Source organism: Mus musculus, chromosome 12 (genome assembly GCF_000001635.26).
Source record: "Mus musculus strain C57BL/6J chromosome 12, GRCm38.p6 C57BL/6J".
Taxonomy (NCBI): Eukaryota; Metazoa; Chordata; class Mammalia; order Rodentia; family Muridae; genus Mus; species Mus musculus.
This window is the reverse complement of record NC_000078.6, coordinates 91,383,106-91,406,918: the sequence shown is the minus strand read 5'-3', so window position 1 is coordinate 91,406,918 and position 23,813 is coordinate 91,383,106. Positions and strand designations below refer to the sequence as shown.

The 23,813-nt window shown below is 43.6% G+C and overlaps 2 protein-coding genes across 10 annotated transcripts in view; one reads left to right on the top strand and one right to left on the bottom strand.

The window, feature by feature from the left end:
- Tshr (thyroid stimulating hormone receptor) overlaps nucleotides 1-5,926 on the bottom strand; it is a 139,517-nt gene extending 133,591 nt beyond the window's left edge. For both annotated transcript variants that reach the window (NM_011648.5, NM_001113404.1), the window contains exon 1: nucleotides 5,665-5,926. In NM_011648.5, the coding sequence (NP_035778.3) occupies nucleotides 5,665-5,834 (170 nt within the window). In that variant the 5' untranslated portion in view covers nucleotides 5,835-5,926. The remainder of the gene's footprint in view (nucleotides 1-5,664) is intronic.
- A 16,537-nt stretch (nucleotides 5,927-22,463) lies between these two features.
- Nucleotides 22,464-23,813, top strand: part of Cep128 (centrosomal protein 128) — a 385,966-nt gene continuing 384,616 nt past the window's right edge. For 4 of the 8 annotated variants that reach the window (XM_030246966.1, XM_030246965.1, XM_011244195.3 and 1 more), the window contains exon 1: nucleotides 22,465-22,685. The gene's annotated coding sequence lies outside the window, so the exon portion shown is untranslated. Of the gene's footprint in view, nucleotides 22,686-23,813 lie in introns of all 8 variants that reach the window. The other 4 variants (XR_001780497.2, XM_017315228.2, XM_011244196.3 and 1 more) reach the window with 2 other exon arrangements.

Below are 23,813 nucleotides of genomic sequence, written 5' to 3'. Positions count from 1 at the left end.
CCCCAGATATGAGCCTAGCCCACTCTTTCCCCACATTTAATTCATCCAGGACTTCATTTGTGTCACTTTTTCAATGAGGCCCTTCCGATTTGGGTTGAATACCTGAGCTCCTTCAATAAATTCACTGGGTTGGAACCGGAGTCTCCAGTGTGAGCGTTTGAGGAAGTGAAGGCTTTAGGCTGTGATTAGGGCGCGAAGGCGATGCTTTTGCTCCTGTGCTGACTCAGTTCCTTTATAATAAGAAATAAGGCCAATGGGCTCAGCTCTCTACCACCTGCAGTTCCATGAAATAAAATGGCCATTTACAAACCAAGGATAGGATAGCAGACATTGATTCTGATGGTTTGAAGGCAACTTCCAGCCTTTCTATGGCCTCTCCCCGTCTTTATATTCCTCCTCTGATGTGCACTTTCCTCCACCTGCCATGTTTTTATGTTTTACTCTGCCTCACCCTGACCATTAGAGCTATTTTCCTGTTTTAATGTAAGGTCAAGGAGGTCATTTAGTATGTATCATTGATGTCAGACTAATATTAACATAAATATTTACTGAAGAAACAAGAGGAAGGGAAGGAGGGAGGGAGGGAAAGGGGAGGTGGGGGGAGGAAGAAAGGGAAGGAATCAGCTTCAATAAAATACTGTTTATTTATCAGGGCCATCATGATGGCGCATAACTTTAAGGCAGGTTGATTTCTAAGAGTTTGAGACCAGCCTGGTCCACAAGAGGGCATTTTAGGACAGTCAAGGCTACACAGAGAAAACCTGTTCCAAAAAATAACAAACAAACAAATGCCCTGTTTATTTTAAAGGTAGAATTTCTGTTTGTTTTGTTTTTTTTCCTTTCCAGTCTACAGACTGTGTTCATAAACCCAGAAGTGCTTGAGAAGGCTGTTGAGATGAGAACAGAGCAGCTAGAGTCTATTGCAGTTACCCTCTCAGAAGATTGCCTCGTTAATCCATTACAGTTTCCCTCTTAAAAGACTCCCTCATTTATCTGTTGATTAAATCAGCATATTCCAAACTCCAGAATCTAGGGATAGAGCTTAGGGCTACCCGGTTGGCCGGGCAAGTACCTTAATCTTAAGAGCCATCTTGCCAGTTCAGTGTTAAGAATTTAATAGATGTTACAGTGAACCAGACGCGTACAAAATATATTGTTATAACATTGACTTAAAAGACCGAGGGTTTTTGGTGACCTTCCGTGTGAAAGTGTTTTTAAGGAACGGGCGAGGAAAGTAGTAACTCTGGTCATATTGTGTATAAAGGGGAAAGCATCATATCCCGAGGTCGAGCAGTTTGGTTTATTTCTAAAACATGTGTTTTGTGTTCTTTATAATAAAATAGATGGAGTCAGAGTAGGCGCCAAATGTATGCTTATTGCCCCAGAAAACCAACAGATTATTTCAATGTGCAGCTTCTCAACTTCTTGGCAGGTCAAGGAGATCTTTGAGAAATGTAAGAAATTTGTTGATTTGTGTGCATATAAATTTTCACACTACCCTAGGTTCCCAGCAGCGTGGAAAACCCGTAGGCCACATCTGAACTTCTTGAGTGATAAGATTGAATTTGAAGTGTGACCCGCACACCTGTGCAATCAGAAAACAGCAATCAAGTAGATTGATTCGCAGAAGCACTCTCTCAGCGTTGACAGGGAAACAAAGTATCTTGATGACAAACTGTCCAATGGTATTCGCACGAGAGTAATTTATTTAACGATGTATTATGAGCATCGGGAATTAGTTTTCTCTATGCTTACCGCTTGGTCAGAAGTGATATCAGAAAATAGAATTACTCTTCAGTCTAGCCAGCACTTGTTTGCAGAGATGGAAATCACTAAAAACTGGATTCAGGCCTTGGAGCACGATACCTGACACAGTCCCTGGCTTCTCATGCACACACAAAGGCACATACATCCATGTACCTACATGCTTTCACAAACATGCATGAGCATTTACACATGCACTTGCATATACACAAAAAGGAACCCAGCTACAACAGACCACTTCAGTGCAGCCTGCCACTCATCATCTCAGAATTCAGCTTCTGGTGTGTGTGCACATGTATGTGCAAGCACAAGTGTGCATCCACATGCATGCCGAAGCCAGAGGAGGTTGCGGCGATCCTGCTCTGTAATGTTACTGGGCTGTTGAGTGACTCTATTGCTGCCTTCTTAACTACTCCACAGTCCTCCCACAGCGCCTGGCATTCTTGACATTCAAGTCACCTCTTTGACTCAAGTTCTGGGATAATTAAATAGAGTTATAGTAACATACAGGTTCTGGGACATTACTACTGGAAACTGCATGGCACTGTATAACGCTTGTGTGGTGGGAAAAAAGTAAAAAGAAAAAAATTAAAAAGAGAGAAGCCAGAGTTGACCAAGAAATGTCCCACTTGTTTTGGCTGCTTTTGAGGAGCCTCCATATCTTGAGTGACTACTTTTTCTATTCTCAGAGGATTTCTGCCTTAGTTAGGGTTTTATTATTGTGAGGAGACACCAAGACCAAGGCAACTCTTTTTTTGTTTGTTTGTTTTTCGAGAAAGGGTTTCTCTGTGTAGCCCTGGCTGTCCTGGAACTCACTTTGTAGACCAGGCTGGCCTCGAACTCAGAAATCTGCCTGCCTCTGCCTCCCAAGTGCTGGGATTAAAGGCGTGCACCATCACTACCTGGCCCCAAGGCAAACTCTTATAAAGGAAAACATTTAGTTAGGGGTTTGCTTACAGTTTTAGAAGTTCAGTCTCTTATCATTGTGGTGGGAAGCATGGCATCATATAGACAGACTTAGTGCTGGAGCAGCCAAGAGTTCTACATCTTGATCCAAAGGCAGCAGAAGGAGACTAAGTTCCTTAGCCAACCAGGAGGAGACTGGACTCCACACTGGGCAGAGCCTGAGCACGGGAGACCTCAAAGCCCACCTACACAGTGACACACTTCCTTCAATAAGGCCACACCTCCTCCAACAAGGCCCCACCTCCTCCAATAATGCCACACCTCCTAATAGTGCCACTCCCTATGAGCTAAGCGTTCAAACACATGAGTCCAAATCTATTCAAACCATCACAGTACTATATCAGACAGTTGTGAGCCACAATGTGGAATTGAACCAGGGTCCTTTGGAAGAACAGCCAGTGCTGGGAAGCACTAATGAAGTCAGTAGTTGTAGGATGTGGATAGTCAAAGTATCTTGAGCATGGTTTGACTAAACGTCAAACCATGGCAGGCAGTGACAGGGTGGAAACCCATCTGCTGCCACTTCAATATCTGTAAGTAAAAAAGCTAAAGCCCTCAACAGCCAGAGAAGCAGCCTTGGTGGAGGCATTGTAGTCCATGCTCCACCCTGCCATCTTAGTTTTAAACCTGTTCTGTCATGTTTTCTGGTCACCACCTATTACGTAGCCTGTCCAGCCTTCCACCTCTAACAGAAACACAAACTTTCCTAAATAAATTCACTTCAGTTACAGAAATGCACCTATTTAAGCACACCGAGTGGCAAAAAGCACAACTGGAAAGCTACTGCCAAACCCTGAAGGTGGAACTTAACTGTTTGGTTTAGAAAACACTGAGATAGTCACCAATTTAACTGTTAGTTGCAGCATGCAAACAGTTAAAACCTGAACCTGAGAAATCTCAGCAGCATTTCAGAACACACGTCCGCATGGCAGACAAACCCTTTATTGTCCTGACGCTCAAGACCCGAGACAATGTAGGATGTGCCAGTGGATTCAGGTGGTCATGGCTGCCACCATGAAACTGATGGGGACAGTGCCAGGCATCCTGCTCTGGGCTAAAGGACAAGGCAAAGTGAGTTAGCATACAAACACAGACTGCCATCCTCTTATGCAGAGGCAGCCTAAGGCAATCTGAGCAGTACCTGGCAACCTTCTGAATAGACGAGACTGATGGGCCAGCTTAGTGTGCTTGGTTTGGAGGTAATATTATCTATAATTATGTGCCAAACACGTTGTTGCTGTTGTTTTACTCTTTACTTTTTAGAGAATCCTACAGAGACATGCATTTTTATTCATTTACACACTGGGAGGTGTGCTATGGTGCTCATGTGGAGATCAGAGGACAACCGGTGAGATTCAGTGCTCACTTTCCACCATATAGATTCCAGGGATCAAACTCAGGTTGTTGTGCTGTGGGGCAAGCTCTTTTTACCCACTAAGCCATCTCATTGGCCTTATGTGCCCAAATCTTTAATTACGTTCTCTTGCTTTGTCTAGGTTTCCTAGTGTCATTCTCCAGTGAGAGTTCTCCTGCATATCAAAGATGGTCAAATGTCCCAAATGGGCAGTAGGGATAGCAGCTCCCCCAGTCCCCATCACAGCCCCTGCTATAATGACGGTCCCTGTGCCTCCCTGGAGAGGCAAGTAAGAAAAGATCCAGTGCTGCATTGGAACTGTCTCTCCTTCCCATCCATAAGACCACAGAAGCATTGTATCGGCAGTGTAGAGAGAGGAGATCGACTTCACTCTCACTACCATAGTACACAGGTAGATCATGCTAAGGAAGAAACACCCTCAGCATGTTAGCAACATATCAAACAGCCAGCCCAGGATGTTTAGCATCCTGATGGATGCTGCAAAGTGAGGCTAACTCAAGGATTTGCGTTATAAACCAGAGGTCTCTTCAAAAACTCTAAATGAGGATGGGGTGGAGATGGCAGAACACTGTCTTGACATGACATGGCTGTGAGCCAATAGAAGCTGTGATTGCCTGCCCATGACCTGAGTACGTTTAAACCCTTTAGCATACTGCCATAAAGTGGGTAAGGGCTCAGAAGGCCCCCACCCCTACCTGAAGATTTAACAGATGTTGATGTTTCCTTGGTTCCTTGGGAGGGAGAGACATTTTCTTTATGTGGTTTCACCACTGGTAACTGCTCAGGCTCCTATAACCCCCTCATGTATGCTCCTGTAAGCAATCTAGTTAAACCCCTTTGGGACACACACATTCAGGAGACTAGTTCAGAATAAAGGAGAGATCAGATGGAATGGGAGGGGAACCCTCCCCCTTTTTTGAAACCCTTCTTGGTTCTGACAAGTCCAAGGATTCATTTCTAATAGGCTCCCGATTATGTTTTGTTTTGTTTTGTTTTGTTTCCTTCTTATAGACAGAGTCTGTCTACATAGCCCTGGCTACCTTGGAACTCACTATGCTGACCAAGCTGGACTGGAACTCACAGAAATTCACAGAAAGTCTCTTGACTGCTGGGATTAAAGTCGAGAGCCACTATGCCGTCTCTGATCAAGCTTTTAACAATTATTTGATAAGTCAAATGGCCAAGGTAATTTCTCATCTAGGGATACTTACAGGGGAATTTGGGAAGAGAAGCAATTGTATTTTCTAAGATAAGTTTTAAAAGTTAATTCTTAAGGTTGTGTGTGTGTCTAACTATTACTTGATGTGAAACTAGAATCCAGCGGGCACTAGGAGTTGGCACAATGTAGACAGACTACTTGTAACTTTTTATTAAGCACAACTCCCAGGTATCTTGAACCAAAGTTTTATTAGGGATTCTGTCCCCCGTGTCAGCAGCATAGCTGACCTTCCCGAGCATGGGGGATTGAATTTGTACAGGGACTGACCAGATATCCGCGCACACCCCAACACACACCACGAATTTCTCGGGGGGGGGGGGTCTTGGCCTTGGCTACTCACAGAGTCTGGGTGCTGGGCGGCAGGCTGGGGATTCGGTGGAGCTCCTTGCAGGTGACTCTGAAGTCGTCCTCCTGGTGACACTCACAGGGTGGAGACGCACACTCTTTGCCCCGCAGGCTCCTGGACAGGGCGAGCAGCAGAACAAGCAGCAGCAGGGACCCTGGCCTCATTTTCCAAGGGACCCTCTGGGCTACTTCATCGTTGCGCGCTGTCGCCACATTCTCAGTGCCCTGCGTCTGACGCTGGAAGAGACCCGGGTGCAGGAGGGGAAGGGAGGGAGGAGGAGGGCTCCGAGGGGCTGTGACCTCATCGCTGGAGAGCACGCTGGAGAGGGGGAAGGAGAGGCTCTCAAGTGCTCCGCTTGCCTAGGCAACTCTCCATCCAAACAAGCCTGCTTGCGGCACTTCATCAGCCTCGCAGCGCCTTCTGTTCCGAGACACCCAACCTCGGTCCCTGTGTCGTTCCCTCCCTGTCACCTATTAGTTCTTTCTTAAGTCTAGACACGCTTTCGTCTCTCCTGGTCTCCGAACTCCTGAAGCTACATTTCCCGACTGAGCAGCCTTTAAGAGCTGTGCCGACCGGGGACCCACCCAAATGGGCTCCGTCTAATGTCTCCACGGAGGGGACTGTTGTGGGACTCTCTAGTGTCCCGTGGAACTTCGGCTTCTCCAGGTTAAAAGTCTCCGGAGCAGTCAGCACAACCCGTGACAGCTTAGAGTGCAGCTGAAGGGGGACGAGTCACTCCGGGCGAGACAATCCTCCATGCTGTCTAGCTGGAACAGCCACGGTCCAGCTTGGAGGCGCCACTAAACGTCTGGAGATGCTGCTCTCACCAAACCCAGCAGCTCCGTGAAGTCAGGCGCTGGGCTCTGGGGCCATCTGCTGTAGATAACTGGGAACTGCGCACACAGGTTCCCTTGCCTGCACGGTAACAGTCTGGTTTTACGAATCTGCTTAGAATCCTAGACACTTTTCATTCTCATCCACCCTCTCCAGAAATCCAGAATGAAGAGAACACTTAAGTGCCACCTTGCTCTTCTCACACCCACCAAGAATATTAGCTACAAATGTAAACTAGATTGTGTCAATTTTCTTCTTGGAAGTATAACTGCTTGCTCGTTCCTCTAGGAGCAAAAGGAATACTAACTCCTCACATGCCACACGGCTTCTTTTACAGGTAACTCCAGAGCAGGAGGGAAAGGTGTGGTGGTGGAAATCAGAAGAAACATGAAGAGAGAAGGCTCTAAAAATACAGGATGGAGGTTAAGGGCAGGTAAATATTAAGATTTATTGAACTGTACCTTTAAGATATACACATCCCCATGTTTATAGAAACTTTATTGTCACCCCAAAGTGTAAACAACCCCACGTGTCCTTCAAGAAAACTGTGAATGCACAAACAATATTTCATAGAAAATGAATCGAGCTCTAGTTTACATGACATGTACAAATCTAGAACACGACTGGCAAGCACAAGGAACTAAATTCACAGCATTATGTACTTATGTGTGATCATTCCTATACATGACATTATGTGGTATTTTCGGTGGAAGTAAAGCCAGGGCTGGGGATAAAGCTCAGTTGGTAGAGTGCTTGCCTACCATGTTCAAGGCTCCAAACCTAGCCAAGTGTAAACTTGGTGTGGTGGGATACTTCTGCAATCCCAGCTGTGGGAGTCAGAGGCAGGAGGATCAAGGTACTTGGCTACATAGCAACTTGTAGGCCACCATAGGCTCTATGAGGCTCCAAAGGACTGAAGTCTTGAGAAGGAGGATGACTACAAACAGACACCCAGAGACTTTTCCTGGAAAATGAGATTGTTTACAGTCTCCTCTCTGCTGCACACATAGCAACTTGTAAATGTGGAGAGCTATAGTGCTTGCATTTTGAATGTTAAGCCCATCTTAAATCCAGGGATAAACACCCTTCGACTTTTCTGAATGTATTCTTGCAGCAATACATTTCTTTACTGAAATTCTATTTGAGGGTTTTGTGTAGATGTGCCTAAGGCAAAGTGGCCTGTTGCTCTTTATCTTTTGTATATTTTGTTCTCAGTAATTGATTCTTTCATCACGGAGTGAATTGAGAGATATCTTCTCTTTTCTACATTTCTATTAGGGTTTGTATACATTGCGCTTATCTGATAGAATTACATTAAAAACACTTGAGCACTGAGTTTTCCACTACAAACTGAACTTCTAAAGATAATATTCTCTTTGAGGCAGCTTGGGTAGCTTCTAGGTTATAAAGGATTTGTTATCTGTTCCTGACTCCATTGCCATAAAGTTATTTTTTTTTACAGTGTTCTCTCTATACATGTATACAAACATGTGTAATTGGTTCTAATGTCGACTCATTCATACCCAACATTCCCATTTTTGTGTCTTCATTCTGTTCTTTCTTTCTTTTTTTCTTTTTTCCTTCCTTCCTTCCTTCCTTCCTTTCTTTCTCTCTCTCTCTCTCTCTCTCTCTCTCTCTCTCTCTCTCTCTCTCTCTCTCTTTCTTTTTTTTCGAGACAGGGTTTCTCTGTATAGCCCTGGCTGTCCTGAACTCACTTTGTAGACCAGGCTGGCCTCAAACTCAGAAATCCACCTGCCTCTGTCTCCCGAGTGCTGGGATTAAAGGCATGCACCACCACGCCTGGCCATTCTGTTTTTCTTATTGGCATAGTTAGATGTTTGTTAATTTCATTGTAATTCTCAGCACAGTATATTTTCGGTTCATGGATTCACTATTGAATCTATGAGTTTCCATATTCTAGTTCATCTACACTGGCTTGTCAGCTGGGATTGCCATTGCGCAGGTCTTGTTTAGGTGGCCATATTTCTGAGATTTCCTGGGTGCAGCTTCTCCGTCATATACAGAAGACACTATATCTCAGCAGACATCCTGGTTCTCTGATGCTTACAATCTTTCCATCTCCCTCTCTCACAGGCTTTAGGTGTGCGGGTTATGTTGTAGATGCATCAATTGGGGGTTGGGTACCCAGTGGTTCTTAGCTCTCTGCATTTTGACCAACTGTGGCTTTCTATAATGTGGTCCACATGTTACACAAAGAAACTTCTTTGATGAGGAGAGTGAGGTCTTAGTTAACTTCCCTGTTGCTGTTCTAAAATAACCTGGAAAAATAACTCTATGGAGAAAAGGTTTATTCTTGTTCACAGTCCAAGAGTAGATCCATAGGGAGGTCAAGGTAGCAGGAACTTGAGGCAGCTGGTCACACACATCGGGAAGGAGAGAGCTATGGACGCATGCCGGTGTTCAGTGCCTCTTTCTCATTTCCTATGGTCCAGGATCTCAGCCAGGAAATAGTGATGCCCACAGTGGGTGGGTCCTCCCACCTCAGTTAAACTACTCAAGAGAATCCTACACAGGCGTGACCAGAGGCAGTTTCCCCAGATGATTATAGATTTTGTTGATGACGAACACTAACCATCACGTGTGTGTCTATGATTCTTGTCAAAATTGGAAAGTTTCAGCCATACGTCTTTTATGTCCCTTTATTGGACTGCTTCTCTGTTAGGATTCCAATAGTTGCGCTTATAATATGCTGCCGCAACTAATTCAGTTACTTACCTGCAAAGTCATCCAGGCCCTGAAGTTTCCAATGGATGTCAGGAGCAGCTTGGTTAGCAAAAGCTGTCTTCACTGCTGATGGGTTTCTTGGGCTTCTGGGTGAAAGCCTGTATAGGTCCTATAGGCTTCAACATGTCTCTTTAGATATTCTCTGGGGCTTTCATTCTTTCCCTGTGTCACGTGGCTTACCTTGGATAAACTTATGGGTCACCTGTCAGCCTCTTGGAGGCTCCCCTTCAGAATCTGACAGTAGACCCAGAGCCTCCAATTGCAGGATTTTCCCTGTCCAATTACATTAAAATATTAGTGCATCAGGAGGCTTGTGATTGGACAGGGAAAAGGGAGGCGGAGTGAAGAGTTGGAGAGACAGCACCTCAGGGGAGAGAGGAGGAGGCAGAGATGGAAAGCAGACAGACAGGAAGAAGAACCCCAACCAGCGTGGCTTTAATAGCCACAGGTAGTTATGATATCATAAGGTTAGAATAACTGGGATAATTTGTCTAATCTAGGTGGGCAGCTTTTATCATTTTCAATTGGTTCTGAAATTATTGTATTGACATCTTGTGAATTGAGAATTTATTGATACATAAATCTGTTTGGTTAATTATAAGCATCTACAGTTTTGTTTTACTTGGTTACTGGAATGTGGGACCATGGATTACAGGTGTTTTGTTTTTGTTTTTGTTTTTGTTTTTGTTTTTGTTTTGAGACAAGGTTTCTCTGTATAGCCCTGGCTGTCCTGGAACTCACTTTGTAGACCAGGCTGGCCTCAAACTCAGAAATCCGCCTGCCTTGCCTCCCGAATGCTGGGATTAAAGGTGTGCGCCACCATGCCCGGCGGATTACAGGGTTTTATAGTGGAGAAGGAACTAGCGGCTCCAGGGACAAGTGAGCCAGGAACACAGCAATTGGACGCTGTGGGGGTTAGCTAGAGAGAGTTGCCAGCGGTAGCGTGGGAAGCTTGCCAGTCGAATTTTAATATTTCCTGCAATAGCTTCCCTTTACCTTCAGCAGAGTGATAATCCTAGCCAGGTGAGCCAAAGGGAAGGCCTCATCAATATTGGCCTGTATCTGAGTGGGCAGTCCATTTGCCCCCAGAACCAACTTCTGGCAGTTCCCACAATTCTCTCTCTCCTTTGTTGTGAGGAGGACCTAGAACAGTTGCTGACAGTCATCCCAGGAGGGCTGGTGAGTCGGCATGATTGAATCTAAAAGGGCTATGAAAATGGGGTATTCTGCAATTTCCAATTGTGAAGGTCATTACTGGCAAATGGCAAATAGATCATAAACTGTGCCTGATGAAAGAGAGCTGAAAACTGTGGTTTATGGAAAGGGCAGAGATAAGCCAGTCCTGACTGAAGAAGAAATCCACCCTCCGTGACAGAGAGACCAATGTGCCTATTACAAAGAGATAGGGTATTGGAAAAATGAATGCCCTAAGAAAAACCCAAGAAAGGGTCCAAAGGACTAGAGGACTGAGGGCATCAGGGCTCAATCCCACTTCATGAGCCCTGGGTAACTCTAAAAGTGGAGGGGAAGCCCATAGACTTTTTGCTAGACACAGGGCACAACACTATTTTGAAACAACCTTTGGGGCTACTGTCAGACCAGAAAATGGGTGTGAGGGGCAACAGGCACCAAGTGCTGTGCATTGACTGTACAAAGAAATGTGGAGCTGAGAGTGGGAGGTATAACCCATTCATTTATGGTCATGCCTAGATGCCCATATCCCCTACTGGGAAGCAACCTCCCTCACCATAATAGGAGCCCAAACCACGTTGGCCTAGAGGGAGTGGGAGTGCTGGATGTTCTGATCTTGGCCCTAGAAGAGAAATACTAATTTCCCTTCTCTGAGTCCACTGCTCCAGAAGTTTCTGGAAGAAATCTCCCAGGTCTGGGCAGAAAAGAATTCAATAAGACTTGCCTGCCATTGGGTACCAATTCTAGTTCAATTAAAGTCTGGAACCAACCAAGTCTGAATCAGGAAATATCTGGTGGCCCAGGGATGGTCAGCCTGGCTCTGTCAAGATAACTGTAAGGCAGGGGCAGGGACTTGTTATCACCCCCTCCCCCATGCTATTAAGGGGACCCTCAAAAACCCACCTAGTCAATGGCTGTCCAGTGCTAGGCTGGTATATTTCCAGGCACTGTTGTTTTTTTTTTAAAGATTTATTTATTTATTTATGATATGTAAGTACACCGTAGCTATCTTCAGACACACCAGGAGGGGGTGTCAGGTCTCAATATGGATGGTTGTGAGCCACCATGTGGTTGCTGGGATTTGAACTCAGGACCTTCGGAAGAGCAGTCAGTGCTCTTAACCACTGAGCCATCTTGCCAGCCCAGCAGGCACTGTTTTTGAATTCTCTTCTTCCCAATGTAAGACATAATTCATCATCTGGCCTAAACCCTGCCACCCTGCTGCTGAATCCATCCTCAGACATGTAGCTCTGGGGCATGTTCAAAAAAATCTAGGTCAGACCCGACTGACAATACCCTGGCTGGGTCCTGAGCACATCTACTTCACAGATGGGAGCAGCTTCATCCAGGACGGAACCAGGCATGTGGGGGCAGTGCTGGTGGACTCTGTCATTTGGGCAATCACTTTGCTGCCAGGAACTTCAGCACAGAAAGCTAACAGGCTTTAAAACCGGCAAAGGAAGCCATAGCCAACCAGCATTTGCACTGACAGCAGATAGGCCTTTACTGTGGCTCATACGCACAGGTCCATAGACCAAGAGAGGGTCCTGCTGACTGCTGAAGGAAAAATCATCAAAAATAAGGAAGAAATATTTGCTTTACTGGAGGTATTATAGCTTCCCCTCAAGGTGCCCATAATTCATTGCTCTGGGCATCAAAGCAGGACATCAGAAATAGCCTGTGGAAGCAGGGTAGCTGATAGAGCTGCAAGGGAGGCTGCCCAGGCTTCCACTGCCCACATCCTACTAGTCTTGCTACCCACTGTGCTCCCTGCCATCCCTGAATATACTGCTGAGGACGAAAAAAAGCAGGCCAGATGCAAGGGAACCTACAGAAGAGATGGATGGTTGCATACTTCTGAAGGCTACCCCATCCTACCTAAGGAGTTTGCTAAGCAACTCATTCACCAGATTCATCAGGGCACCACACCTGGGCCACAGAAAAGTAAAGGAATTGCTTTGAGGGGCAAAGCACAAATATTTGACGTGGGGCATTTCGTTGATTGGGTAATCTCAGATTGCTCCACCTGTCAGGCCATGAACCCCTCAGGCATCAATCCGGGGACCCCAGGAACCAGAACTTGGGACCAACAGCCATGGGCCAATTGAGAAATAGATTATACAGAAATAAAGCCAGGAACATATGGCTATAATTATCTGCTAGTCTTTATAGATACCTTTCAGGATGGGAAGAAGCCTATCCTACAGAAAGGACTGCCAACATAGTGGCAAAGAAGATTCTAGAAGACATCATACCTAGGTATGCTCTACCTACCCTGCTTGAGACTGACAATGGACTGGCGTTCACCTCTCAGGTAACTCGATCTTTAGTACATGTCTTGTGGACCAATTAGAAATGCATTGTGCATACAGACTACAGAGTTCAGGATAGGCAGAGAGGATGAACTGGACCCAGAAGGAGGCCTTGACCAAATTAATTATTAGAAACCACTTTCTAGGTTCTTAACTCCTCCTGCCCAGATCTAACATAGGGCTGTTGGTTATGCTTAAATGCTCAGCCCCCTTCCTATGAAGGAATAGCAGTTCCTAGGAATTTTTTTTTCCACTGTATTGATAGTACCCAATGCAGGTGGCAATAGTCAGACTGAGAAAAGTTAACCCTGCTATCAATACAGGGCAGGGACTTTGTGTTGGAAACTAGATACCCTCAAAATAGTCCCACCTCTTGCACTGTAGCCCCAGGACTGAGTGGACAGGTTCCTAGTAGAACTACAGCCCTCAGGTAATGAGAAGATGCCCCAGCGTCTGGCCTGAGGCAAGAATAGTGAATCAGCAAGGGTTTTGGAAAGAGCTCAACGCCCCAGCCAATTCCAGAGACACCTATATCCCTAGAGATGGAGCCAACCATCTCCTGCCTCTCCTCAGAATTCCCCTAATCTGCTTTAAATTGAGCCTGTGAGCTTACCCCAGGGTCACCATTTTGATGAATGGTAGACCCCATATGCTGGATTTCTGCAGGATAAATGTTTTTTGCTTTTGTATATTATTTGAGTCTGGGGTGTCACTCTTAGGTGATTCACTGACCCTTACACAAGAATATAGCATTTCATTGAGTGTCATAGTTCAACTGGGAGAGGGTTGGACTAAAGTTCTCTCTCTCTCTCTGCTTCTTGTTTGTGGGATAAATTTAATTTTAAAGGAATATTAAATATTTGTCCAGATTACTTAATCTGCCAATAATTCTTAAAGTATATGTTTCATATCAGAAAGTATAGTTTTCCTTCCCAATAGTTCTCTTTCTCTATGTAACCTTTTAAAAATCTGTATAAGACAGTAGCTCTTTTGATGTCTATGTTAGTTTCCAAGACCTGCTGTAACAAAGTTAGTTCCACACACTTAATGTTTTAGGATTAGATTAATTTATTTATTTTTATTTTTATTTATATTTATTTATTTATTTATTTATTTATTTATTGGTAGTTTACAAGGCTGAAAGTCTACAGTCAAAGCATGGGCAAGGACATGCTCTCTCTTAGAGTTCCAGGGGATGTTTCTTTCTGGCTCTTCTAGCTGTTCAGAGTTGTTAGTACTTCACACCATACCTAGGCTTGAATCTTTGCAGTCTCTCCCCCATCATCCTGTGCCATCTCCCCATGGGCCTCTCTGTTCACATTTCCCTCTTTTAAGTATATTAATCCTTGAGTTGGGGTCCAACCTAGACTCACCTAAACTTGCCTTGAGAAATATGTTAAAGGCCACACGTCAAATAAGGCCTCATCAACAAGTCCTACAAATTGGAAATCGAGGATACTCAACCTGAACAACATTCTTGTTTGATAACTGTAGTATTATTGTCTGTATTGGATCGACCTAGATTGATTCATATTTCTTCCTAAAATGAGCTGGAATTTCCTGTTGTTTTGCCTGCGTCATAACCTGTTTGGTTTGCAGACACTGTAATTGCAGACACAGCATTTGGTACTTTGTTTTGCATCCATGAGAACACTTTTGGTATTTATTATCAAGTATGGTTAAATGTGAGGGTGCCTGTGAGCATCACAGCTGGCAGTGTAATGACCTGCAGAGAGTTGAGGATGAAACTTGGTTCAGCATGCCTTAGTTAGGCAGGTTGGTTCAAACTTCTGGAGTTTGATACCAAGCAGTTAATTTTTTTTTTTTTTACACATTTAAACATAGTGCAACTTTGGAAAAGATTTCCTTGTGACAATTATCACACACACACAAAGCTTAAGGTATGACTCTATTGAAACTTTCTTGCAGAGCTTTCATGTCTTGTAGAGCACCTGAGGTCTTCTACAGGAATGGGTTTTATTGGCTGTGAAACAATGATGGGGATAACGGTCTAGGGAGGAAGCGTTGGAATAAGCACAACAGCGAACTCTTGCAAAATACGTGGGGCCTCTCCTCTTATTTTGAGGATGGGTTCTGTTGGGAACCTGGGGGGATCAGGTGAGGGCTGGCTCCCCAGAATAGCAAAGATCACCAGGCTATCAAACAACCTCCAAGATTTCTGGGTATATAGGTGTTACATTTTTTTCCATTGGAAGAAAAACAGAGGCTGTATGTTTAACAAGTCTGGTGTCTTTAGTGCTTATCAGTGGGTAGATGGATCTTGTGCCTTCCTACAGTTAAATTACTTTAAAAAACCATTTGGTAAATTTTGGATTTTATTTTTAAAATCTTTGTCACATGTGACCAGAACAGATTTTAATCTAGAGCTAATCCTTTACCATTTCTTAGGTAAGACCCTCTTGGACACACAGTCAATGATCCCTGTGATATTAAGTGGTTCATTCTGGTTGTTAGTAATCACTGTTATGTTGGGTCTTGGGTAAGTGACAGGTGTCTCCTCCCCTGAGATTGGGAGATATGTCTTTCTCCAGCTTTGCTTTCTCCACATGTGTGCAACAAGTTATCCTATGGAGCCCTGCTGTGGTTCTCAGGAATTTTTCTCCACATGTTTTTTTTTTTTTCTTGCTCTGTGGTTTGTTATTAAAAACAAACAAATAAACAAACAAAAAAACCTCCACATACTCCCACTTGGCAGACTCTCGAGTCCCTTTCCCAATTTACAACATCTGGTATGCTCACTCCCTGTGTTCTCTCTCCTTACACAACAGTCAAGATACTTTCTCAAGTGTGGCAATTGTGAGGTTTGCATCATCTTCTGCCTCTTTCTCAGAGATCTCTTTCTTTGTCTAATGTCCACTAGCATCCAGGTAGGCTCTCTGTTATTTTGTTTAATTCTGAGGTGACGATGTCTTTGGTTGCTGGGACTCCGTCTTTACTGGGAACAGGAGTGGTGTGCTCAAATATGTCATATTTTAAACCAAGACTCAGACAGTATGGAATTTATCTCTAGGTTTAGTAGAGATGATAATGTGAGTAAAATCTCACGCCTAACAGTTTCAGCTCAGCAAATTGGTAGAAGCCTTCAGGATAGCATGTCCTGATAGCCTGTTCAGTGACTCTGATAATCACTAAACCAATTTTCTTTCTTTAACATACATTTTGAGCCAGGAAAAAGAAGCACAAGGGATGATAACTAGGTTTAAAAATGCATTAAGAGAAAAGTGTATCCATTAAAGATGCACCGAAAAGATAAGTGTAACAAGGAGATGAGAATATCTATACAATACAATGTTTTCCTTTGCTGTAGGACTATTAACACTGCCCGCAATTCAGAAGATGGCGTTTTGCATTTCTTTTGTGTTTTATCCTTGTCAAAAGTTGTACCAGAGGCTGTATTGCTTGACTACAATAATAACCCTCTATAATGGTTTAGCACACTATTAGCTGCTCATTTTGACCCATGTGCATTTGTATTACAATATTATAAAATTGTCATGATGTGATAGCTACCTAAAATTATAAGCATATGAGAGAAGAGAATATTATGGGATGAGCTATTGTCTACACGACGAATGGTTGCAGTTTTACAGTGGGCAATCTCACTGCAGCAAGGCCCTGCACTTCTTCTTAGACTTGTAGATTGCTTGGAAACTTAAGAGCTGGAGAAAGACATCAACCATACTTAAGATTGTTTCTTGATGGGTAGAAAGTGGGTTCATCCCTCTTCCATCCAGTCCCATCCAAATCGGAATGTTGAACATTTTACTTTTATTTCTTATGGCATACTTGGTATGTGAATACCAATTTACCATAGTTGGTGAGTTGCAAAAGGAGCTTGGTCATCTGTGGTGGCCAAACATAACCCAGTAAAGTCTAATGCTGTAGGCAGTCGTCACTCGTGTGGGAAGTCTGGACAAACTATAGGCTGTTTGGAAGGGACATTTGGTGCCTATGTGGAGGTTAGATACCTTCTGGACTTAGATTTTCCTTCTATATCTTCAGGTTTGTTCTTTTATACCCAGCCCTAATTCTTCCCCCAGGACTTCCTTGTTCTCTGGGTCTTACCTTCCCAGTCGCAATTTTATTTACTTATTATTATTATTATTATTATTATTATTATTATTATTTTTGATTATAGCACTTTCTTCCACATCACTTAGGAATATTGTGACTTCTTTGTGGAAAGCCTGGCTTCATGGGACGTGTGAGATCCACAGGTCCCCGAATGCAGAAGGGCCTCATACTTTGCTTAATGCTCTGTGCTTTCCATGCTCATATTATTAGTAACTTTAAAAAAATCTTTAAATTTGTTATTATTATTATTTATTTATTTATTTATTTGGAAGCATGATGTGTATGTGTGTGAGGGGAATGTGTATGTGTGGGTGTATAATGGTGCATGCCATGGCTCCTATGTGGATGTCAGATAACAACTTTGTGGGGCTGGTTCTTACTATTTACCTTTCCATGGGTTGAGAGACTTGTTGCCAGGCTAGCCCATCAAACACTTTTACCCACTGTGCATCTGATTTGCACCTCAGTGAGTCTTGAACAAGGGCCTCACATTTTAATTTTTCTTTGGGTTTTGCAAATCCTACAGCCAGTCCTGTTTGAGATTCTTTGTATTGCACTCTTTGAAGCAAGAAAGTGATCCCTTTTCTTCTTTTCCACTCTCAAGCCCCCTCTTTTCCCTGAACGTAGAGAAACTTAATTTGCTTAAACAGAAGCGGGGAACAGAGAATGTTAAAAATAAATATTTGAGAATATTTAGATACTTATTCTTTTGCAACCTAGACATGATGTTGCTGTTTCACAGTGGTATGAGTTTGCAAGGTGAAACACGTTTGTGCCTTCTGCTTGAGACAGTGTTGTCTCTTTCTGCCAATCTGTGATAGTTTGAATAAAAATGGCCCCCATAGACCATAGGGAGTGGCACTATTAGGAAATATGGTTTTGTTGGAGTAGATGTTGCCTTGTTGGAGGAGGTATGTAACTGGGGGTGGGCTTTGAGGTCTCAGATACTCAGCCCTGCCCAGTGTGGCATTCTCTTCATGCTGCCTGTGAATCCAGATGTAGAATTCTCAGGTCCTCTCCAGTACCGTGTCTGCCTGCCTGTCACCGTGTTTCCCACCATGACGACAGTGAACTAAGCCTCTGAACTATAAGCCAGCCCCAATTAAATGTTTTCCTTTATAAGAGTTGGTGTGGTAATGGTGTCTCTTCACAGCAATGTGGTACATTTACACGATGGAGTACTACTCAGCTATTAAAAACAATGACTTCATGAAATAATTAGGCAAATGGATAGAACTAGAAAATATCATCCTGAGTAAGGTAACCTAGTCACAAAAGAACACACATGGTATGCACTCACTGATAAGTGGTTATTAGCCCAGAAGCTCAGAATACCCAAAATACAATTCACAGACCACATGAAACTCAAGAAGGAAGACTGAAGTGTGGATGCTTCAGTCCTTGTTAGAAGGGAGAACAAAATACTCTTGGGATGAAATATGGAGACAAAGTGTGGAGCAGAGACTGAAGGAAAGGCTATCTAGAGACTGCCCCACCTGGGATCCATCCCATCTACAAACACCAAACCCAGGCACTATTGTGGATGCCAAGAAGTGCTTGCTGACAGGATCCTAATATGGCTGTCTCCTGAGAGGCTCTGCCAGAGCCTGAACAATACAGAAGCAGATGCTTACAGCCAACCATTGGACTGAGCACAGGGTCCCCAATGGAGGAATTAAGGAAAGGACTGAAAGAGCTGAAGGGGTTTGCAACCCCATAGGAAGAACAACAATATCGACCAACCAGACCCCTCAAAGCTCCCAGGGACTAAACCACCAACCAAAGAGTACACATGGAGGGACCCATGCCTCCAGCCCCATATGTAGCAAAGGATGGCCTTGTTGGGCATCAATGGTAGGAGAGGCCCTCGGTCCTCTGAAGGCTCGATGCCCCAGTGCAGGGGAATTCGAGGGCAAGGAGACAGGGGTGGGTGGAACACCCTTATAGAAGCAGGGGGAGGGGGAATGAGTGGGATAGGTGGTCTGGGGTGGGGGAGACCAGGAAAGGGGAGAACATTTGAAATGTAAATAAAATACACACACACACACACACACACACACACACACACACACACAAAGAACAAAATAAAGTCCTGTTGCTCACGGGACTGTTATAGGGTGAATTTAGTTCTCATCAATTAGCATATATTTAGGGCTCCATCTGATGAAGAAACAATATGTGATGCTTTTTATCTTACATGTTACTTTATTTTTTCCTTGAAGCAATATTGCTTATGAGATAGTACTCTTTCCTGTTGTTGATAGAAGAAAATAATCTCAGAGGAAGCACTATGATTGAAGTCATATAGCCATTGGTTATTACAACGAAGGTTTGAGTCTGCACATTTAACCTTCAGCGTCCTCTAGTGAGGTGGTTCTCAACATTCTTAAGGCTGCAACCCTTTAATTCCTTCATGTTGTGGTGACCCCCAACTATAACATTATTTCATTGCTACTTTATAACTGTAATTTTGCTACTGTTATGAATCGTAATGTAAATATCTGATATGCAGGATATCTAACATGTAACCCTCGTAGGGGTTTCAATCCAGAGGCTGAGAACCACTGCTCTGCCTCCTGGAACACTAGTCTGTACAAGCAACGTTGGTAGGACTAACCAGGGGATGGGGCCAGGAACATGGAAGCTGTCAGGAAGCAGGTCTCTATTCTCTAGGGTGTATTTCCTATTACCTTTTGTTTCTATTGCCATCTATCCTCAGAATGACGTTTTCAGCTGCTTGTTGAATGTAGATGAAGATGCCCCTTTCCTGGTGACTACTCCAGCTTTTACCTGAACATCAAAATAATCAGAAAATAAAATAGGAATTTGGATTTCATTTTAAATTCTCAGTGCCTAAGGACCCCCATAGGCCTGGCCTGTTTTGAGTGTCTACTCCTTGCCAGCATGTCAGAGGAAGGGGGCTTCTGTAATATACACAAGACTTCTGGGGACCCATGATGTGGATGTGATTGTTTCTACATTTAGCCTGTATCCTATGATGTGATGTAGGCAAGGCATCTGGAGATATCTCCCTTGTCTACTTTTCTGTTGGTACTCTGCACTGGGGTACACTAACGAACCTAAGGCTTCCTGGGCCAGAGTGCTGTTACCTTCTGAACTGTTTCTTGCCCTCACAAAATTCACTTTTTTTTTTTTGAAACTGCTTGTGTGACTGAATTTGGAGACACATTTGTTAAAGACATAAAAGTAGAATTTGGAGACAGGTTCATTAAAGAGATAACATTAAGCAAGTCCATCAGATTTCGTCCCTAATCCAATAGAACTGTGTTTTTTTTTTTTTTTTTTTTTTTTTTTTTTTTTTTTTAAACAGGTAACGAGATAAACCAGCTCTGTGCTCACAAAAGGACAATGGCATTTAAAGCCACACAGAAGATAATGAGAGCACTCCAGTTGGCTGGCACTTCGATCTGTGACTTTCAGCCTTCTGGTATATGAAGTATTTCTCTCTCTCTCTCTCTTTCTCAGTCTCTCACGTTAATTCCCATCGTTCAAGCCACCTTTTCTTTGGTGTTTTGTTATGGCAGGCTTAGCAAACTGACTCACCATGCCCACTCCTGCTGCATGATGGACAAAGGAGGAATACCTCAAGGAACTCTCCTAGCTTTGCCCAAGTCTAGATTCATGTGACTCAGCTCCAATGGACTGGTGGTGTGGATGACACGGACCAGCCGTGTCAATGAAAAGGAATTCAGAGTCTTTGGGAGCCACAACACAATTTTCCGATTAAAAATATATCTTGTTAAGAAGCAAAGGAGACCCATTCTATGATCTGACTTTACTACTTTTAATCCCCATACCATGCCACATCTGTTAATAAAGGCAGTTGATGTTAGGTATTAATTTAATCATGCATATACAAATTTCTAATCACAATTAACTCAAATCTTGTTTCTGTGGTCCCACCTGTGTCTTCAGAGGTTTTTTTTTTTTTTCTTTGTTTGTCCAATATCACTTTAAAACGGAGTCAATAGAACTGAACACACACAGCTGGACAACAATATTATTAACAATTAATTTTTACTAATGTAATGCACTCACGTATAACCAAAGTTATTCTAGCATTTGGGTAATACATTTTTGGCAGTTGATCAGATATACTTTCCTAAGGAAGGGTTTCTCTTGTGTTTCTACATAGATCCTGTGGCAGTGGTCTCCCCTCCACCACTGTCATGAATTGCTTCCATTCATCTCCTTCCATTGGCTCTAAGCAACTGAAGCAAAACAATGGTACTTTTAAATCTCTTCATTACCCCTGTGTCTTCTCTCTAGAAGACAGAATCCTAAGATGATTCAATATTCATATTTGCTAAACTGAATAAAATTATCTTGTGAAACTTAGCTATTAACGAACAGAGCCATTATGCCTCTGCAGGCATTGCTGGTATGGTTGTTCTGAATTAAGTTGCTCTCTGTGTCAGCTGTAGTGTCTTGGAGAGGCACAATTGTGGATGCAATTACTTAGGTAAATCTTTAGAAAAATTTATGCTTAAACTTGATAGGAAAAGCCTTTAAGTGAGCAGGGTGGGGACTTTGGGGGGAAGGAGATATTTTAAAAGGTCAGATCCATTTGTTTCAATCCCTAAGTGGGAAGATTAAGTGGGTAATTCATGATTCTAACATAAAATGTCCACAATAGAAAACCTAGATTATACAATGATCAGCAGTTCTCAACCTGTGCGTCACCATCAGAAAACATATATTTCCAATGGTGTTAGGAATCCCCAACCATCAATTTATTTTCATTGCCACTTCAAAACTGTAATTTTGCTATGGAGTGGTTTCTCAATTCCTATGACCATCAGAAATATGTGTTTTCTGAAGGTCGCTACTCACAGGTTAAGAAGCATTGATAACTGTTTTTTAGGCTTCAGGAAAACCTTCATAGATCAGATAAAATTTAATTCTAGCTTTGGGGAGGATCGAGTCTCTCTCTCTCTCTCTCTCTCTCTCTCTCTCTCTCTTTGACAGAGTAGAAGGAAAAGAAAGGTGCCTAATTATTTTTCACTTCTTAGTTTTTCTCAAAGCTCTCCTTCCTTAAGGTTTTAATTCTCTCATTATAGCTGAAACTGACTCCCCCCCCCACCCCCCCGAGCAGAAAACACTTCTTTCATTTTCTTGTGAGGACATAACAAGCTAGTAAGGAACATACTACCTCATATTGCATTTGTAGTTTGCCAGGGAGGAGAGGTGAGATCTTAGTCACTCCAGGCAGAGAGTGTTTCACTTGATAAACTTGTTTACTCCCCTCCAAGCCTTAAGCCATTAGAATAGGACGTTAAAGCGATTTTAAAATCTCACTGTTGGCTTTTATCCTTTGATGTGTCCTAATAAGTAAAATTACACTCAGTGTCGCGAGACATTTGAATTCACTTTCGAGCAGGAGTTTGCGGCTTCACAGGCTACTGGCCCTTAAAAAAAACAAAATTAGTGCGGGAAAAGAAGGCAGGGCTCCAGGTCTGTAAAGACCGCTTAGCCAGTTTCTTCCGGGAAAGGCAAGTAGAGGCCCTGCTCAGAGCATGCTGGGACTTGCAGTTTATCTCCTGTCATTTCCTGTTATTTCTTGCTACATCTCCCTGCTCTGGAGTGTGGGATGGACTACAGCTCCCAGAGGGCCAGGCGGCGGCGGCGCGTCTTGTGCTCTAGCGGTGCCTGGGCGGCTAGTTCAAGTTGCCATAGCTGCAAGTCCCGGGTGAGCGGAGTCGGTTGCGAGGCAGCGTTGGGTCAGTTGCACCTTCGGGGTCGCTGGTAGCCGCGGGAGCCGGGTGGGGCCTCGGTGATGATCCGGCGTTAAGAACTTGGAGTCACCTTGGGTCTAAGGTACCTGCCCTTCTCTGTTCTCTTGTCCTTTCTCTCATTTCCCCCTGCAGAGACATTTGCGTCCCACTTCCCCTTGTCCTAGGGTGGAGACACAAGATCTGCACGGGTACGCGGGGTGGACCGGGAGTGTGGGTGCAGTGTTTGGTGACGTGGGGGTCATGGCGTGTTTGCATCCCTCAGCAGCTCGTCCACGGTCAGGTCCTGGCCACCTCACTCAACGCGCCTTGTCCTGGCTTTGGAGCAGCTTGCCCAGGGCTCCCTCCTAGGCGCTTCAAGCTGTCTGACATTGGTTTTGACTGCCCCAGGGGTATAATTGGTGCATATCTCTGTCCTTTCGTCACTCGATTTTCCTCTGCTAAGTAAGGAGATGCCCGGGGTCATAGTGGTTAGTCGCCCCCTTTTGGAATTAATTAATAAAAATACCAAACTTTGAATCCCAGCTGCCAGTCAGGGTTGGTTTAAGGGAGTGGGTCTGTTAGGCAAAGCTCGATGTTGTAGCGTCCTTGTTAGGATTATGCAAAGCATTTGGCACAGTGCCTAGCACCTAGCAAATTCTCGTTACTTCTTCCTAAAACTTCCTGCGTCTAACAGAAATAGCATACGAACCGTTCAAGTGGTTTTTAGTTTTATAGTACCTGTATTACAATAAAAGTAAAAGGAAACTTCTGAGACTAATCTTAATTTATTTGGCCCAGGGCATAAAATGTACTGAAGTATATTTTACTTCACGTAAATATACAAGTAGCAAATATGAAACTTTTGTGTTGTTTGTTTGTTTGCTTATTTATTTATTTATTTATTTATAGATAGGGTTCCACTGTGTGGCACTGGTTGACCTGGAACTCACAGTGTAGCCCAGACAGGTCTAGACATTGCAGAGATCTACCTGCCTCATCCTCCACGTGCAGAGAGCAGAGGCTTCTGGTACTACCAGGGCCTTATGTTTTTTGATAATGGTATAGGATGTTCAGAATCTGGCATATACTGATATTTCATATTCATAGTGTGTATCAATTTGAGCTGGCCAGGTTTCTATTGTCATAGCCATATAACTGCTGCACTGGACAGGCAAGAGAGAAGATGAACTTTGACAGCTGTAGCTTGGTATAGGGCAGTGGTTCTCAACCT